Source organism: Aulostomus chinensis, chromosome 3, assembly GCF_037954235.1.
Source record: "Aulostomus chinensis isolate RoL2024-O1b breed Wild chromosome 3, RoL_Achi_v1.0, whole genome shotgun sequence".
Classification (NCBI taxonomy): Eukaryota; Metazoa; Chordata; class Actinopteri; order Syngnathiformes; family Aulostomidae; genus Aulostomus; species Aulostomus chinensis.
In genome coordinates this window covers 2031214-2050000 of record NC_141322.1, presented here as the reverse complement: position 1 = coordinate 2050000, position 18787 = coordinate 2031214, and the positions used below count along the sequence as shown (strand labels likewise).

The 18787-nt window shown below is 49.3% G+C and overlaps 1 protein-coding gene across 2 annotated transcripts in view; it reads left to right on the top strand.

Annotated features, from left to right (window-relative positions):
* txnrd3 (thioredoxin reductase 3) overlaps positions 1 to 11191 on the top strand; it is a 12033-nt gene extending 842 nt beyond the window's left edge. The window contains exons 2-17 of one of the 2 annotated variants that reach the window (XM_086197950.1): positions 1 to 49; positions 966 to 1075; positions 2712 to 2819; positions 3053 to 3125; positions 3240 to 3359; positions 3443 to 3585; positions 4067 to 4182; positions 4875 to 5100; positions 5514 to 5606; positions 5985 to 6061; positions 7833 to 7989; positions 8169 to 8276; positions 8435 to 8530; positions 8770 to 8904; positions 10186 to 10257; positions 10401 to 11191. The exon at positions 1 to 49 is cut by the window's left edge and continues 12 nt beyond it. In XM_086197950.1, coding sequence (XP_086054076.1) covers positions 1 to 49; positions 966 to 1075; positions 2712 to 2819; positions 3053 to 3125; positions 3240 to 3359; positions 3443 to 3585; positions 4067 to 4182; positions 4875 to 5100; positions 5514 to 5606; positions 5985 to 6061; positions 7833 to 7989; positions 8169 to 8276; positions 8435 to 8530; positions 8770 to 8904; positions 10186 to 10254 — 1680 coding nt within the window. In that variant the 3' untranslated portion in view covers positions 10255 to 10257; positions 10401 to 11191. Of the gene's footprint in view, positions 50 to 965; positions 1076 to 2711; positions 2820 to 3052; positions 3126 to 3239; positions 3360 to 3442; positions 3586 to 4066; positions 4183 to 4874; positions 5101 to 5513; positions 5607 to 5984; positions 6062 to 7832; positions 7990 to 8168; positions 8277 to 8434; positions 8531 to 8769; positions 8905 to 10185 lie in introns of both variants that reach the window. The other variant, XM_086197941.1, reaches the window with a different exon arrangement.
* Positions 11192 to 18787: the final 7596 nt, after the last annotated feature.

Sequence of the window (18787 nt, the reverse complement as noted above, 5' to 3'; positions counted from 1 at the left end):
TTCAAGGAGCTGAAGGTGGAGTGTAACGTGGTGGAGCTGGATCTCTTAGGTAAGACGCCAAGCCTCGAGCTCGACGTAGCTTGAGGTACTCGTGTCTACTCAGTACTCGTGTAGTTGGCTTCCAGGAAGTGCAGGGTCCGTTCAGGACACCGAGAGGAGGATGTGTACTTGATGTGTACTCGTATGATGAACGATCATTCGCGTGGACGTTGATGTCTTTATCTCACGCATCAAACGCGTGACGGTCCCTCAACAAGCTGGGCTTGCGTGGCCCCGCGAGCTCAGCCTGGCAGCCTCATGTTCTTTGAGGGAAAAATGTGTTTTCTTGAAATATTTTCACATCCCGAGCTCTGCTGTTGTTTTTATGTTTGGGCTGAATGCCGGAAGCACGGAGGAGCTTCTCGGGTCGGAGGAGGCGTGTGGCGTGACCCGGCTGGGCGGTGGTGCAGGGTTCCTGCAGCTCGCAATATGCTGAGTCACGCACTTTCTTCTCCTGGCCTCCCGCCGTAGCTCAGGCCAGCTCTCTGGGCTCGTGTCTCAGTCGTAATCTTGGCGGTCCACACTCGTCTACAGAGGTGGTTCCACTGACTCCAGCACAATTAAAATAGGAGCCATCAGACGGAGGAAAAGCCGGTTTCCCCACTGCACTTCTGGGCCACAAAACAAGACTTTGGTCTAAAAGTCTGCCTGGAACAAAACTGCCTTTGTTTTTGCTTTTTTGATGAGTGTCAGCAGGTAGAAGCAGAGTTCCAGCAGGTGTAGGACCAGCTGTGTCACACCAGGCTGGTGTGCTGACATGCTGGAACAGGACCAGCACTGATCCGGCGTCAGACATGAAAGGGCTCTGGATTACTTTGTCTTTTCATTGTTATTTCTCTTATTTCTGCAGAGCTGCTGCGGATGCTTGTTTCAGAGGACTGTTGTTCACACACCGCATGAATTAACTTGTTAACGCTTGTGTCCAGAGGATGGATCCACCTACCAGGAGATGCTGCTGGAGATGACCGGACAGAAGACAGTCCCGAATGTCTTCATCAATAAGACGCACATCGGCGGCTGTGACAAAACCATGCAGGTAAAGAGCTGCATGCCTCTAGTCTTTGCTAAGGTTAGCTGTCATGTGGCTGTCATGTGACTTCTGGAGCCCAACCAGTTCAGCAGCTTGAAATATTCCTATCAGCGACTCCCCGTGCCTTCAGTACCAGCAGATACCAGTCCACCAGTCTCTGTAGCCTCCATCAGACGACTCAGCCTTTCTGACACGTGTGTACTCAGTTTTTGACCTGTTATCCAAAAACATGTAAACATTAAAAAAAAACCTCCGTCGTCTCTTCCTCCACAGAGGGAGGAGTGCACCCCGAATGAGTCATGCAACACTTGACACCCGCCTCCGCCGTCTGCCTGTCTTCTGATGGCGTGTCACAGCATGTTGCTCAGACAATCAAAGTTACACGTGTATATTTATGATGTGATCCAGGGGTTACAGGTACACGCGTGTCAAGAGGCTGTGCGCCTGGCTTTGACTAAGAGATGAGAATCAAGGGTTAATGTGTTGGTCTGGACTCAGACATTCGTGTCCTGACATTGTAAAACAAACTGTGTATATTTACTGAATTTATTAGAAATATCTTTCCTTTCCCTCCATCTCCTGGCGCTGCTTCAAGCTCCTGGCACACGGCTGATGACGCCAGAGGTTCAGTACCAGGATATAATTTGGCGTATCAGCTGCATTTTCACCAACATCCAATCAGCTCTTTGTGTCCCTGTTGAGCAGATATCTGGTGTCTGGATTGGTCATTAGTGCATCCGTTTCTCTATGTATTCAAATTAGCTGCTCTTTTTTGCTTATAGTCTTGACTTTTTCTAATTCTACTACGACAAAGTCAAAGAAAAGGTTTCAGGATGGATGACCTCAGACTTAACAAGGTTCCTCCAAACGCGTCCCGATAGGTCAGTTGCTAATGGACAGGTTCACATTGGCGCTCTCACTTCAGTGTCTCAGACAGCGGTGGAACGTTTGTGCGTTCCAAGCGTCATACGAGTTGTGACTTCAGAGAAATGTTTTTATTGTGTTTTTCCATATTGCATCAGTGTTGGCACTTGATGAATGAGGGACGATAATCCAGTACCTGCTTTGGGATCTTTGGCGATCTGTGCGGGGTTCTAGGCAGATTGACAGCAGGTGATCACTCATTAGATCGCAGGAGGCTTGACACCTGACTGGAGCCTCGCGCTCAAAGAATTCTGAGCATCTGGGACGTATTAGGGGACATCTGCGAGCGCCAAAGGAAAACTTTGTCAACTTGCTTATCTAATAAAACCTTTGCAGTGTGTTCATATCATGTTTGATTATTTTAATCCTAACAAAATTGGATTGTAAAGGATTTGACTGAGCAGCTTTGCTATAAAACCTTGCACAAACATTTTGTCCACTTCTGTCGTATTGATGGAGGATATTGCATTACTTTGCACCCTACAATGTCACGATGAAGAGATGCGTCATAAATCACTCTAACGAGGGAAATAATCCCCGCACCATCAGAACATGGCTGACATAAATGTGTGAGTATTGGAGATTCGGGGACACCTGCTAACAATAAGAGCAGGTGATGGAGGCTGAAAGGTCCATTGAAGGTGCGAAAGGATTTATGCACCTGATCTGCATACATGAGAGCTGCGCCCGTCCAACACCGTGCTCGTCTTCCCACCAGGCCCACAAAGACGGCAGCCTGCTGCAGCTGCTGAACGGAGAAAATGAAACCTACGACTTCGACCTGATAGTCATCGGAGGAGGATCTGGAGGCCTGGCCTGTTCAAAGGTGACAGAATGAACTGCAACGCGTTCACCGTATCACCTGTTGAAACCACGGTTTTATTGGCTGTTGCCTTGTTGTGCAATTGTGCGGTGGGCACTTGGTCAGGGAATCAGAGTGAAACTGAAGCTGGTGGTGTAACGCTGTAATGAGTAACCACGGGCAGCTTCTTGCAAACAGATTGCAGAAACCAGCCAGTAAATTGCACATTTATGTAATCTTGTGTCCTTCAACACCAGGAAGCTGCTACTTTGGGAAAGAAGGTGATGGTTTTGGACTATGTTGTTCCCACACCCAAAGGAACCACCTGGGGTAGGATTCTTGTACTTCAGATCACACACATGGAATGAAGTAGTCATTTTAAGACAGTTTGATGTGTTACTACCATTTCTCACTCAAATTCACCTGTTCTCTGGTGGTTGTCAGGTCTCGGTGGAACATGTGTGAATGTCGGCTGCATTCCCAAGAAGCTGATGCACCAAACGGCCCTGCTGGGCACGGCCATGCAGGACGCGCGCAAATTTGGCTGGGAGTTTGACGAGACCGGTGAGGGAGCGCTGACCCGGGAGGAAAACCTGATGTGAGCTAGTGACTTGTTCTGCTGACGGTGTTGGTCTGTCTGTCCTCAGTGAAACACAACTGGGAGACGATGAAGACTGCTGTCAACAACTACATTGGGTCGTTGAACTGGGGCTACAGGGTAGCGCTGAGGGACAAGAAGGTCGAGTACGTCAACGCCTATGCAGAGTTTGTTGACCCACACAGGATCAAGGCAAGTGCTTTTTGAGGATACTTGTGATGGGCTGACTCAGGTGTCATTAGATCCTGATAGGAGCCTTAAATACGACAAACTTGAACACGCCCCGATGAAGAAACACTGATTCGAGAGTATAGAACTTAAGCTCGTGGCTAAAATGCAGATGGAGCATCGGCAGCACGTAGGAGAACCCTGTCCATTGGTAACTTCCACGACTGTTTGTCATCACAGCCACGAATTCAACTCCTCTGTGTTCAAGCAGAGGTTCTCTAACATTGGTCAGCCTGTGTGAAGTTTGAAAAACACAAAAATGCAACAGAAACGGCATCCCTGTCCTCCAGGCTGCTTCTACTACACCTGGCAAAGATGGCGTTCAAGGCTAAGATGCTACGCTCAGCTGCTGTTTGACGTCCTTGGTGCAAACATGTCTCCTGGCAATGGGAACGAGATATTGTGAGTTTTGTTGTTGCTTCATTATTCTTTCATGTTCCTGCAGGCAACCAACAAACGAGGGAAGGAGACGATTTACACAGCAGCTACGTTTGTCTTGGCTACAGGCGAGAGGCCGCGTTACCTGGGCATCCCTGGGGACAAACAGTACTGCATCACCAGGTGAGAGCAGATCGCCACACCCACAGTGGGCAGAACCGAAGGGCTTCCATCCAGGATTTGTCACTGTCACTAAAGTGGTTTATTTGTCATCTGAATATTAGCACCATGGTAGCCTCTGGTGATGAGGTCATAAAGCCCCCCACCTGACCAGTTTTGCTGGGACATGATGTCACCATTCCTGGAACACCCTCCTCTGATGTCATTCGTGTTGAAGCCACTTCCTTGTTCTTTGCGTCTGTGGCTAATGATTAAAGCATCAAAGCCTGTTGACCCTCTCAGATGTGTGGGAGTGTATTCACTGGTTTTGTATGTGTTCTTCACCGGCGCCTGACAGCTCTTCCAGGGCTGCAGCTGAGAAAACCATGCTAGTATTGACCTGCACGCCATTGCTCGTGAGCTGTTGGTGCGAGGTGTTTCTCAGCAGTCGCGTCTACCGGTGGCTCTTCACGTGCAGTCGCACACCGTAGCTACTGCTTTTATCTCTGCTATGGGTTCAGGTCTTCCAGAAATACCGACATTGTGTTTTTCTTTGTCCTGTGGCCTCTATTTTGATCTGGATCAGCCCCATGGCAGGTTACCATGGTTACCGAGGTGCACTTGGGTTTACCAGACATTCAGGCTACAGTGGTTTGTTAAAGTGAAGTGGTTGTCAGCTTCATCTTAAACTCTGTGTCTTCCTGCCGGTCCTCCAGCGACGACCTCTTCTCATTGTCTTACTGCCCGGGGAAGACCCTGGTGATCGGCGCGTCCTACGTGGCTCTGGAGTGCGGGGGCTTCCTTGCCGGCCTGGGTCTGGATGTCACTGTCATGGTCCGCTCCATTCTGCTGAGGGGCTTCGACCAGGAGATGGCCAACCGTGCTGGTGAGCACATGGAGGAGCACGGCGTCAAGTTCCTCCGCAAATATGTCCCTGTAAAGGTGAGCGTTGGCTGTCCTCAGGGTCACAGACCCCATCAGGCAGGACCTTTGTCGGTCAGTTTGGAGTTAAAAGGTTAGATTTGTTTTATCCAACAAAATGAGGGCCGGGCGCGACCGTAGAGGACACTGGGTCGCTGATTGATGACCGGTGTAGCAGATGAAGCTTTTGAGCAAACCCTGGTGCGTTTAGACCGAAGGAGAAACTGAAAATGTTGTTTGATGTGCACAAAGTCGCAGGGAAGTAAATAAAGTAAAATTATGGTGGAAGTCTGAGTTTGGTGGTGGTTGCATTTTCAGAGTGTTTTTAATGTTCGATTTTTTACATTTGCACAGGCAGCGTGGTGCCATCAGACTGTCATTGCTCAACCCCCTGCTCATCTTGTCTGCCTGTGCTGTGTGTCTGTGTGTGTCAGGTGGAGGAGCTGGAAGCGGGTACTCCTGGCAGGCTGAAGGTGACAGCCAAGTCCACGGAAACTGATGAGGTCATCGAAGGAGAGTATAACACTGTGCGTACTGACGTCTCTGGTCCTTTAGCTCTGCCGATACAAAACTCAGCAGGTTATTTGATCCTGGGCCATTTTATTGATTCAGGGTGCTTATTAACACACCTGGCTGGTCAAATTTACATCAAACAGAATTCCAGCCTTTACCTTCAGTGTAACGTGGGTTTTGGTGTCTTGGGTTGCTCAGCTGTCTCACAGGGTTGTTGGCTGTGGAAGTTATCAGGTTCAACCAAATAGTGCCTTTGTTCCTCTATCTTGTCCCTAATTTATGCAGGTACAGTTTGTCTCTCTGTGTCCTGTTACTACAGCAACTTCCCAGGACTAGTACTACTAACCTGGGGGGTTCCCATGGAGCTAAACAAGCCGCTCTTTGTGCTTCAGGTGTTGATCGCGGTGGGTCGAGATGCGTGCACAGATAAGATCGGCCTGGAGAAGATCGGGGTCAAAGTCAACCCCAAGTAAGTTTATCATCTCAACAAGTTGCTCTTTTTTCCTGGAGGTCTTGGTCCTGTCACGAGTGGTGGCCTGCGCCTTTAAGACTCCTGCTACAGTCACGGTGACTCAGCAGTTATGGCTGTCCCATGGCTCTCTGCAGGGGTGGGGTGGGTGTTAATGAGTGTGTGTGTGTGTGTGTGTGTGTACTGGTAGGTTCTTTAACAGGCAGAAACTCTGAATTGAGGAGCTTTTACTTCTGCTGTCATTATGTGCATAATTCCATCGGACTCAGTTGGCTTCATTAGTACTTCTCCTGTTTCTAATAGAAACACTAATTAGGAATCAAGAGCACGTGACCTAAATTAAGTTGATGCAAAGACGCAGCATTGATCACATCCTGCAGTGGCTCAGTGCAGTGGCTGTGGGCCGGGGGCTGAGTGACTGAGTGGTCCGGGCCTGCAGGATTAAGATAGCATGTGGGAAGCTTTAGAGCAGAGCTTTGAGTCATATGCTGCAGTCTCATGACCGGAGGAATATTTAGAAGAGCCAGCACACAGCCAGAGGAGCAGGAATGAGAGACTTCTAGAAATATTATGACAGCTGTGCTCCTCCACCCTGCCCAGCATGACCTTTGACCCACTCACCTTGATGGTCGCATTCAACACAAGACAGAAATCAATTCCAGCAAGCAGAGAAGCAGCAGCCTGTTCTGGTGCTGAGGCGGGATGAGTGCTCAGCACCAGAACATTGAAACCATCACGTGATGGGTGAAGGCTGACGGTACGAACAATGACGGACTCCGCTCATCCTGCAGATGCATAGCCAGGAATTTGTTTGCTATCATCCATTGTCTACTCAGCTGGGATGGTGTGTGTCTTGCCTTGCCTACGTCCTGCTATCAGTACCATACCTGTCAATGTGCACCTGCACCAGGAGGGGGCGCTGGTGAAACAGCCTGTCAAGCAATGCTAGCTTGAGTTGGTGCAGTGTGCTGTTGGCTATTAGTGCTTTTTGTAAAAGTGACACAACTCTGTATCATTATTGAGTGAGTCATGACTGAGTATTCAACAGAACATCGCTATCCTGCGGTCTGAGTTCCGTCTCATCGGGATGTTCCTGAGGAAGCTCTGGCTCCGCCCCACCTGGAGGGTTTCAGTCCCACCAGAGGACCAGACGGGTGGATGCGCTGGTTGGGGTGTTAATCTGTCCCATTAATCAGATCAGATTCCTGTTTTATGATGAATGATTCTTGATTACTGATCGATTTTCCCTTTGCCAGTAACCCTAACCCAAAATCAACCGTTTTGGTGTCTTCAACCCGCTCAGCCTCCTCCGGGTGAAAGTGGGAGATGTGAGCCCTCAAGTTGCTCGTATTGCCGCGGTGCTTCAGTTTGGTCTCACGGTGTCGGCAGACGGCGTGTGTTCTGTCGATGTGTTTAGAGCTCCTCCCATGACAGCCAAAATGATGCCTCACACTCGCTGTGAGCCCTCGTCCATAACAGAGTTGTGATTCCCTCACCTGTGCTGGTGTCAGTTCTCATTGGTTGAAGCTTCTTATTAAATAGTTCCGCTGCCGCTCCTGTAGAGACCTGAACTCAGACCAGGTTCCTCTGTCCTTTCATCACATGTTCCTACATGTGGTTCTCTACAGTCCTTGTAAGTTCTGATGTTTGTGGAGGGGCCAACATTCTTAAAGACTACAAACATGGCTGAAACACCCAACCAGGAGAAATCTTGGTAGATCCGTCCAGTTTTCAGTGGACTGACACACATTTCTGTCCCTAACCTCTGCAGAAATGGAAAAATTCCAGTCAACGATGAAGAGCAGTCCATGGTGCCCCACATCTACGCCATCGGCGACATCCTGGAGGGCAAGTGGGAGTTGACCCCTGTCGCCATCCAGGCTGGCAAGCTGCTGGCTCGCCGCCTGTATGGGGGCTCCGCAGTCAAGGTACTGGGGGGCAGGGACCATTGGGTTTTCTTTTCACATGAACACTGGTAACCTGGTTTTCCTGGATTTCTAATGCTGTTGGATTTAATGTGTCACTGATACGAACCTTCATCAAGCAGCATTGAGCAAGCCTTTGTGTGTGTGTGTGTGTGTGTGTGTGTGTGTGTGTGTGTGTGTAGTGTGACTATGTCAACGTTCCTACCACTGTCTTCACCCCGCTGGAGTACGGTTCCTGCGGTCTGTCTGAGGAACGAGCCACTGAACTGTACAGGGAGGAAAACATCGAGGTAACGCGCACACACAGACGAATGAATTATTTATGATGCATCTGCTTCACCTCACTCTGAACTGTGTTACTGGTTCTGATCCAAGACTGGATGTTGACTAGTCTGAGTAGTTTGGTAGTCAGCTGACTAGAGTGTGTGTGTGTGTGTTCTGTGTTCAGGTGTACCACAGTATGTTCTGGCCCCTGGAGTTCACCGTCCCTGGCAGAGACAACAACAGATGCTACGCTAAGATCATCTGCAACAAACTAGACAGTGTGAGACTTTGAACCGTCTGTGCCTCCAGTAGTGATACACACAACCCAGTTGACACTGAGTGCTTCACCTCGCGCGCGCGCGCGCGCACACACACACACACACACACACACACACACACTAGACGTCCAGCGTATCCAGATGTAGAGGAAGCGTCAGTCATTTATGTTTCTAAAGCATCTCCCAGTTAGCAGTTGGAGGACTGCTGTTGATCTGGGTTTGCTGTGTCTTCACACTGCAGGACCGAGTCATTGGCTTCCACTACCTGGGTCCAAATGCAGGAGAGGTGACTCAAGGCTTCGGTGCAGCCATGAAATGTGGCGTCACCAAGGAGCAGCTGGACGGCACCATCGGCATCCACCCCACCTGTGCTGAGGTACTCCGACTCCCAGACCTCATCCTGGTTTGAGCATCAATCATGCAACATTTGTCAGCTTCGTTGTTTTGCAGGCTCTTGCCACATGCTTCTGTTGACTAAGCAGGAAGAAAGAAACAGGAAATGACAAAATGATTGTAATCAGACCGAGAGGGCATGAAAGACCGCACAGCTCCGCCCCTCATTTGGCCTCCATTTACACTGTGGTTGAAAACAATCCCATCAAAACTGCAAGTAGCAGCCCAGGTTGTTGGGTAATTTCCTGCCCCCCCCCGTGGGGCCGGGCCAGTGGCTCTGAGGTGTCTGTGTCTTTCTATTGTGCGCTGGAAGATTCATGTCTCTGTTATCCTGTTGAGTTTATTAGCAGATCTTAAGCTGAGTTCATGTGTCGTCTGTGTGCATTAATGAGCCTGAAGAAGCCGGCGTGGCTCGTTTGTTATGTTGATTAAGTGCAGCACAGCCCAAGCCCTCACCCAAGTGGCTCTCAGGGTTTATGTTACCATCACATTTACCACTGTGGTAACGAAGTTGGTGGAAGTGTGTGTGTGTGTGAGTGTGCGCGCGCAACGAGGGTTGATGGTGTTTAAATTGTCTCGTCTCCACCTCCTGCTGATGGTAGCTTATGTCAGAGTTCCAAAGTGCTCATTTTCTAACCCTTTGAGGTTCTCTGGCCCTGATATGAAAATGTATCAAGACCCAAAATAGAATCTTTCATCAGTAGAACAGCTGAACGTCTCTGGAGGCAGCTCTCAAATCTGTGCGAGCGGCGTGGTTTCCCCGATCGACGGACGTCGGGTGTGAAACAGGAGGACTGCAGCATCATGTCCAGTACTAGCTGGCACCAGAGTACTACTACCACCTGTTTGACTAGTACTTTCTCCAGCTGGACCTCTGGAGAGCAAAACAACCACCTGTTTGTTTTTCTTTTTCTTCATCCTAATGTGGCCCATAGCGCCATTTTGTGATGAAGTAAACACTGCGTGACCTGGTTCATTCACCTCAGAGCGCTCGTTGGGCATGGCTGATACTCACATTTCTTCTTTCGCTCTAAAACTCACTCCCCACTGGATGGAAACCCAGCTTGTGATGTCTTGGAACGCTGTGGTTTTGTCTGGGTGTGACGAGGCTGGACAGTAGTGGGCAGGTGATCTGCTTCGGGTTAATGACCCAAAATGTAGTCATTCAGACTATGTTGGCACCGGTACCACTCGGTTCTTCAGCTTCAGTACTGACCCAAATGAAACCCCAGTGCCTGACCTGTGTTTGTCTCTGTCCCCTCAGATCTTCACCACTCTGGAAGTGACCAAGAGCTCCGGGGGCGACATCACCCAGGCTGGCTGCTGAGGTTAGACCCTGCTGGTTTAGCAGGCTGCTCTCCTGTTAAACTCCGCCTCATCTCGCCGTCGCTCCCCAGGTAACAGCAGCTGCCCAGTTCAGAGTCAAGGGCTGGTTCTTGCGGCTGGGAGCGTGGTGAGGTAGATTAGCGTGAGGGCAGCCTGCTGAACAGCGGGGTTACTCTGCTGCTCTTCCTGCTGGACCCACCAGTGGGTCGTCTCAGAGGAGCACCGACACGCAGCTGCTCAGCGACTGCATGTCGGGCTGTTTGTGACGTCCTGGCCCGTAACCCAAAAAAGTGAGGTGGGCTAGGATCGATGTCCCTCTGCAGAAGCACCTGGCGGTGGTCCAAACTCTTCGTCCAAACTCCAACCCCCCCACCCCCCGCCCCCCCTTTCCAGTATATGTCCGAGAAATAGACTGCAAGTCTGTGAGATTGAAATGACCAGGTGGCGTTTGTCAAGTTTAGTGGCGTGTGTCAAGCTGAGACGTCATCGCAGCCCACACGCTCCAGGTCCGGGTCTCTGGAGGTGAACTCTGCCGTTCGTCTGTCCGAGTCTGCAGATGAGACTCGGCGGCGGCGCTGCGTCACAACACACCTTGAGCTGAAAATCCAACCAGAAATGTACTGAATGTTTATAAACACGTTTCTACTCAGTTAATTTAATGCTCGTTTGTTGCATCTCTCTGTTTGCCTCCACTATATATATTTATATATATATACTCACTAGCCAACTTCTTAGCAACACCTGGAAAAAGCTAACGCAGTGCAGTACAACTCCGTGGGCTTTATCTAGGCGTTCCTACTAAACCAGCGCGCGTGTGCGTGTGTAGGTAAGACGTCGCTGTAGAGGCTAGCTGTGACTTCTGTTGCTCATCTGTCTAAATGACTCTGGCGGTGTCAGACCACTGTAGACGACCTCCAGATGTAATAAACAATCTTTTCACTTCATTTCTGTCAGTCGTGATGTTTCCTCTCTGATAACGGACGTCTTCAAGTTGACCCACTGACAACGGCTGCGGTTCCGAACCCTTCCAAACACGTCTGGCACGTACCAACGTACCCTACAAACGGTCAACAGTGGTTTTGAACTTCAGGAGGAATCGAGCAGGTTTTAAATCAGAATCAGAATCAGTTTTATCGGCCAAGTATGTTCACAACATTCAGGGAATTTGACTCCGGCCGTTGGGGTCACTCATGAAATTCGCAGAAGTAACATAAAATAAACAAACAATAAAGAATATGCACCTGTGTAAAGACAATATGTCCAAATATGGTCAGTGCCAAAACACAGCTGGTGCAAGGTCCACAATGTAGTGCAGACTTGAGTGGGTGTCCAGTTGAACCTGAGTGTGTGACCACTCAACAGTGCAGCAGGTTAACAGATCAACTGTTTAGTAGAGTAATGTTTGGTCATGTCTGTAGCGCCTACCAGAGGGGCAGAGTGAGAACAGTTTGTGTCCAGGGTGAGAAGGGTCTCTGATGGTGTTCCCTGCCCTCTTCCTGACTCTGGAGGAGTACAGTTCCTGAATGGAGGGCAGGGGGGCTCCAGTGAGTCTTTCGGCAGTCCGAACTGAAGCGCTTTTGCGCTACTATGGGGTTTTTTCTTAAGTCTGAATTCTTGCTTGTGTTGTACGTCGCTTTGGACAAAATCGTCTGCCAAATGAAATTGTAGAATTGTAGAACTGTCCGCTGCAGTCTGTTCCTGTCCTGCTGGGTGGCTGCTCTGAACCACAGGGTGATGGGGGTGCACAGGACAGACTCGATGACAGCGGTGTAGAACTGGATCAACAGCTCCTGAGGCAGACCGTGTCTCTTCAGCTGTCACGGGAAGTACATCCTCTGCTGGGCCTTCTTCAGGATGCAGTGGATGTACGTCTCCCACTTCAGGTTCTGAGAGATTGTAGTTCCCAGGAACACAGCTTGCTGATGGTGAGGGGGAGCGGTGGCCAGGGCTGTCTTCTCAAGTCCACTGTCTTCTCCACTGTCTTGAGTGTGTTCAGCTCCAAGTTGTTCTGACTGCTCCAGAACACCAGCCGCTCAACCTCCTGCCGGTACGCAGACTCGTCTCCGTCCTGGATCAGGCCGATGACCGTTGTGTCGTCTGCGTCCTTCAAGAGCTTCACAGCTGGGTGCTTGGAGGTGCAGTCGTTGGTATAGAGGGAGAAGAGCAGGGGGGACAGGACACACCCCTGGGGGGCGCCAGTGCTGACAGTCCGGGTTGTTGAGGTGAAATCTCCCAGCCTCACCTGCTGACTCCTGTCTGTCAGGAAGCTGGTGGTCCACTGACAGATGGATGGAGACACGAGTTTGGAGGAGAGGAGTTCAGGGATGATCGTGTTGAATGCCGAGCTAAAGTCCACAAACAGGATCCTTGCGTAGCTCCCTGGGCTGTCAAGATGCTGCAGGATGTCGTGCAGTCCCAGATTGACAGCATCATCCACCGACCTGTTTGCCCGGTAGGCAAACTGCGGGGGGTCCAGCAGGGGTGCTGTAACAGTCCTTAGATTGATTGTAAATTGTAGGTGTGGTCAGGAGACGGTAGAGAATAAGGACTGCGATCATGTCTGCTCCTGATAGGGTGAAGGGTTTTGCCATTAGGGCATAAATAAGCTTAATTGAATGAATAGAGCGGCCGTCTAGCAACCGAAGGGTCGCTGGTTTGATCCCCACTTCCCCTGGTGACCGTGTCCAAGTGTCCTTGAGCAAGATACTGAACCCCAAACTACTCCCGATGGCCCTGCGGCGGACTGGTGACCCGTCCAGGGGGAACCCTGCCTCTCACCTGAAGGCTGCTGGGATAGGCTCCACCCCCCACGCCCTTAACAGATAAGCAGTAGAAAACAGATGGAATCCTAATGTATGTCAGCATTCTGAGAATTCAAATATTTTCATTTTCAAAAAAATGAAACCAAAAACACAACTGGAGAACATCCTCCTCTTCAGAACTCCACCTCATTGTAGCCATCAATCCTGGGCTTCCTCGCCAGGGACCGGCGGGCCTCGGCCCAGCACCTGCCACTCCTGTCACGTGTCCTGCAGAGATGAAGTGGTGCCGTGCTGGGAAGGTGTTTAGAACCGAGCCCAGACAGGACCAATAGATGTAAATGGTCCCATTGAAGTGGTCGTCTGATTCACGTCATCCAGATCAGAGCGGCGAGCAACATAATAAAATCATTTCCTGTGTTCCTGAGGGACTATTCAGCCTCCACAAGTGGCGGTGCTGATCAAGAGTGTCTGGGCTGGTGTGAAGCCTTTGTTGGTTCACATCTGAAAACCCTATCACCTGCACCGGTTGCCATGACAACTCTGGCTTTGATTAGTTTAATGGAGCTGAGTTCATCCGGGGGTGTTGAGCTAAATCGCTGGTATTTGTTGGAATATATTTGTCACTGCGGCGCAGCTGCAGAGAAACCTGCGTGATGTCCGACCACCTCCACGCTTCTACTTGAGCTCAGAGTTCAGAGTCTCACGTTTACTCGTCTCTCAAGCCGCATGTCCTTGGATATAAACTTAAAGCAGCTAATGTCTGTGGAGAAACACCAAAAATGGTCCACCAAACATTTTGAAATCCTGTCTGAGCGTCCAGACTGAGACTTGCATCAGATTTCAAACCACCTTCAAGTGCGGTTTGGGTCTGAAATGTGTTTTCAGTTCATTTTCAACAGACAAAACTGAGAAATCTCAATAGGAAAGTGAAAGGATGACCTGTGCCCAAGCTTATTGAAATTACCATGGCAACAACAGCACAGGAATCGCTATCAACATTTTTCTCAATATTTGAACTTTCAATTCAGCTTACATTTTCCATCGTGTACATTGTCATTGATGCGTTCTTAGGACCGGCTGAGGTTTATGTTTGAATGCCGATTTCCAAATGTTGCAGCGTTTCCCTTTTCTGAAGTGAAGAGATGTTCTTCCTGTAATTGGGTTCTCTCTCTCCACTGCAGCCATGTTCCATGTTCCCAATACAACATGTTCCAGTATCCTCAGTTCACGAGACACTCGAGTGACTTTGAAACCAAATATAAGTAATAAATATCAGAATGAGGAGCAGTGGTCTAAGTATGGAGCCCTGTGGCACCCCACATGTAACTTGTTCCTTTTAACGCAGCAGCTAAACGTGTGCGCAACAGTTACTTGATTCACTGACTAAAAGGAACAAAGATTGCTTTCCCGTGAAGCATCGTATAAAATAATCATATAAGATAAAAGCCAAAATTAACTTGTATAATAAACTACATTTCCATTGTAGTATTGATATCTGATACTACTTTTTTAAGTCCCTGGGTCAAAGGAGCACAACAAAGAGGAAGTTGGTCACTGGGCTTGTGAGGTGAGTCCTGTGCTGGTTCATGATGATGATGAGGAGGAGGAGGAGGAGCGCAAACCAGCAAGTCATCGTGACAAAGACACCTGAGTCACGGTTTGAGTTTCCTTCTGTAGATGTGCAGGACACTCGATCCTGCCTGCTGCTGCTGGGGGCGGGGTCACGTCCTTATCAGGCCTGGAGGCGGTGCAGCACTTGTAGATCAGATCTTGCAGATTTAACAGAGGTCTGATTGTTTGTCTCTTGTTTCCTGTAAGAATCAAACATTTCTGAGAACCTTTCGCGTCTCCTGCTGTGTGCACCACATCAGCGGACATCCAGATCGCTGTCACGGAGGGAGAGCTGTGAATCGGCTGGTCGGACCTGCTGACCTTTGAACTAGTTCTTACTGGCTGACTCCTTCCTGAGCTTTGAGCTCCAGCAGGACTCACGTAGAACCTTTCCAGAGTCCTGGTGCATGAACTTTGTTACATGGCTCGATCTCTTTCATGCACTGTAATACTCCTGTGGTGTGTTTTCAGTTTATGGTCCAAGTCATGTCTTCCAAATGCGTTTGACAGTGTCATTACAAAGATTCATTCAGTTTTTCTCCTCCAGTCACTGATCCCATTCAGCAGGAAAAACTTAGTTTGAATGTTTAGTGTCTCTTTTGTTCAGAGAAACAGCAGGAGTTTATATTCTTGCTCATAAACACCTTTTTAGAAAAACTAAAATGGTGTTTTTCTCTGGTGAACTGATGTGTCATCAGATCCTCTAAGTGAGTGGAGAGCAGCATCAGCCGTTTCCCTGACGACATGGAAAGAGAAGGTCAGTTGTTCAGCTGCTGACAGACGCTGTGGGCTGCAGGCCTCCAGAGGGCAGCAGAGTCTCGGATATCAGCCTCACACGACACAAACTCAGTGTACATTCCATTCATGCGGACAGGCTAACCTGAGCCCTAATCTTAATCCTAATCCTAACCTGAGCCTCACCTCAATTCAAACCGACACTCTTAGTTCAACCAGGGTCTCAGAAGTTAGGTTTTGCCATGTTAGGACTGGTTCCTGGTCCCTGGTCCCTGTGAGGACTAGAATCAAGAATCAGGAGTCTTTATGAGAACATAATGACATTTTTCAGGGACTCCCAGTTTAAAAGGCCCAAATTAAAAAAGCACAGACATTGAAATAAAACACTTTAGAAAAATATGAATGGTAAACACCCATGTGTGGATACAATAATATGTACAGAGAAAATATAAAGTGCAGCTTTGTGTAAGAGGTCCTGATAAGGTTGGTGTTTACATCAGACACACACACACACACACACACACACTAGTCTGCCTCTTTCTGCAGCTAATGTGTTTGTCATGAATCTTCAGGGGAGGTCTGCTATCGGGAAACAGGGTGTTAAGTGAGTCCAGTTTTTCCCTTCAGGGGAGACTTGAGTGTTGGACTTTCGTCAGACACACACACAAACACACACACTCTCTCTACATGATGTCAGTGTTTTCTTCTCTCGATCCAAGTGTCTTGTTTCACATCTGCAAAGTCATTGTAGCAACGTGTTTTGCTGATTGTGTGAATGAGTGCCGGACCGGCGCTACCGAGAGAGAAGAGCACGGCGGTCTCAGCTGGCGCCAGTTAAAGAATCAGATGATACTCTGGCCCCAGAAAGCTGGACAACGTGATGCTTCTCCATTGATGACATCAGTCAGGCAGGCTGGTATCCAGGTTTGACCTTCATCAAGGTCACTGGCAGGTGCCGTGATCTCACCAGCTCACTGTCATGCCAGGTTTAGCTAACATGGTGACCTACAGTGATGCGTGCAGTCACCAAGCACTCTAACCAACTGTTTGAGACGCCAAGCTGCTCGTCTGGTTGTGAATCTCCCCAAGTGTGAGTTCTGGAGAGGCCAAGACTCCATTGAATCATTCAACCTGCATCTGAGACCACACATCCGTCAGCTGCTGCACCGACACATGGCTGCAGCCTGGCGGAGCTTCAGGCAGCAGCCTCACTCGTCGCTAGGAGCTCCCGTGACTTTCCGCACGCTGTCTGTTCTGTCATGACGCCACAGGCGGCCGCGGTGACGCGCAGAAGGCTTTAATGACATTGAATAAAGAGAATAAACACACACTGACTTTGTGACAGCGACGGTGTTCGAGCTACAGCTTCCGAGGTGGAGAGAGATTGATTAGTTGTATGATTGTTTAGGCGAAAGCTCACGCAAATCTCTTCCTGCTGCATCTTCATGTTTCCAGCTCAGATTAATTAGTCAGCCAGATAATTAGCATCAGTTTAGTGTCCTTCCACTGAAACAATGAGACTCATGGAGAACCATCATCCATCGTCACCTTCTGCTTATTTCTTACTAGTCAGGGTCGCGGGGGGGTGGAGTCTATCCCAGCATCAACAGGTGAGAGGCGGGGTTCACCCTGGACAGGTCGCCAGTCCATCGCAGGGCCAACACATAGAGACAGACAACCATTCACACTCACATTCATACCTACGGTCAATTTAGAGTATCAATCAGCCTCGTCCCCAATTGATGTCTTTGGACTGTGGAGGAAGCTGGAGTACCAGAGAGAACCCACGCAGGAACAGGGAGAACATGGAGACTCACCCAGAAAGATCCCATGCCTGAGCTGGGACTCGAACCCGGAACCTTCTTGCTGGGGGGCCACAGTGAGGACCACTGCAGCCCCTCATGGAGAACCAGTAAAACTAATTCATACCGCTGATGGACAAAGGGAGGAGTTTGAGACAGCTGTCACTCATTGAGGCACAGTGAAGGGACACGGTGACGGGTGGCGAAGGGACATGCCACTGTTTCTGTTTCAGTGCAGCAACGTGGCTCTGAGGTGTGTGTGAACAGACCACTGAGGGCCCCGCAGGTCACACCCACCATCAGCTGCTGGGAAATGAAGCAGTTATGATGAGGAATTCTCAGTCAAGAGGAGTCGTCCGTTCAGCGCCGACCCTCATTGTCCTCCCTCTAAGGACGTTTGAAACACATTTTGTTTGTGTGTTTGTTCGTTGATTTTGACTCACAACATCGTGGGCTGTTTAGTGGTTTTGTGGATGGACTGAAGGTGAATCTCCCCTGTCAGGATTAACAATCATCTGAATCTGAACTCCAATGTCCGTGACACCTTTAGCTCCTCCTCCTGGCGGCAGCTCTGCGGGGAGGTTCCTCCTCGTATCTCTGGCAAACAGGAACCTTTGACCGATTGATTTTGCTGAGCACCTCCTTCCTGTTGGTCAGCCGCTGGGGGAAGTTTGCCCATCATGCCATGCTCAGTGAACCCAGTTTGCTCCCTCAAGTGGCTCCTAACCCTTTCCAACTTCTCCCAGGGAGCAGACCCTTGAGGCCTTGGGAAGATTGATGTGAAGAATGTGAGGAGGGTCAAAGGTCAAAGTCCCTCCTGCTCTAATCAGGCAGGCCCAGCCTACCGCTGTGTGACGCCGGCGCTTCAGGGCTGCTTCAGCCTCCTATGGGCCTGAAGCTCTGTCACATGGCGGAGTCTACCTTGTTATGCAGGTTGTTTATTAAAACTGATGCCAGAATCTCAGTCTGACACTGAGAGTTGAACTTGTTCCGCCCACATCCATCACGAGCGCGTCCTCCCTTCCTTGATCCTGGAGGGGTGAGGGAGAATCTCATGATCCAGAAACTGGGGTTGGAAAGCAACTGTCCACAGCAACGTGTGGAATATTAGCACAGCAGAGGACTTGGCAAACTGTCAGGGGATCGCATCGGAGGCGCGTCAGCGGTAAAATGTCAGCAGATTTATTTGTCGGAGGAAATCCCCGAGAACGTCTGCAGCAGAACCGTTCAGTACCAGGATGAAGCCCGACACACCTGCCGCCTCAAAAGATGCTTTTTCTTAACAAAGTACTTAAAAATTCTATGTACTTGAACTGGACAAATAAAAAATAAAACAAATACTTGTTTACACACTACTGTGTGTGTGTGTGTGTGTATGTGTGTGTGTGTGTGTGTGTGTGTATGTGTGTGTGAATAAATAATAAAGAATAGTAGCAGAGACCCTTGAGGTGATGCTGAGAAGATAGGAGGCCAAATCCCCAGCAGATGTTCTCCTCTTCTCATCCCTCAGCTTGTCACATTTTTGAATAAATGTTTGGCTAAAGCGGTGCAGCCGGAAGACTCGGTACATTTGCTCATGTTAACTTCAGAATAAAAGCACAGAATTGTCTAGTGTCTCCTATGCAACCCT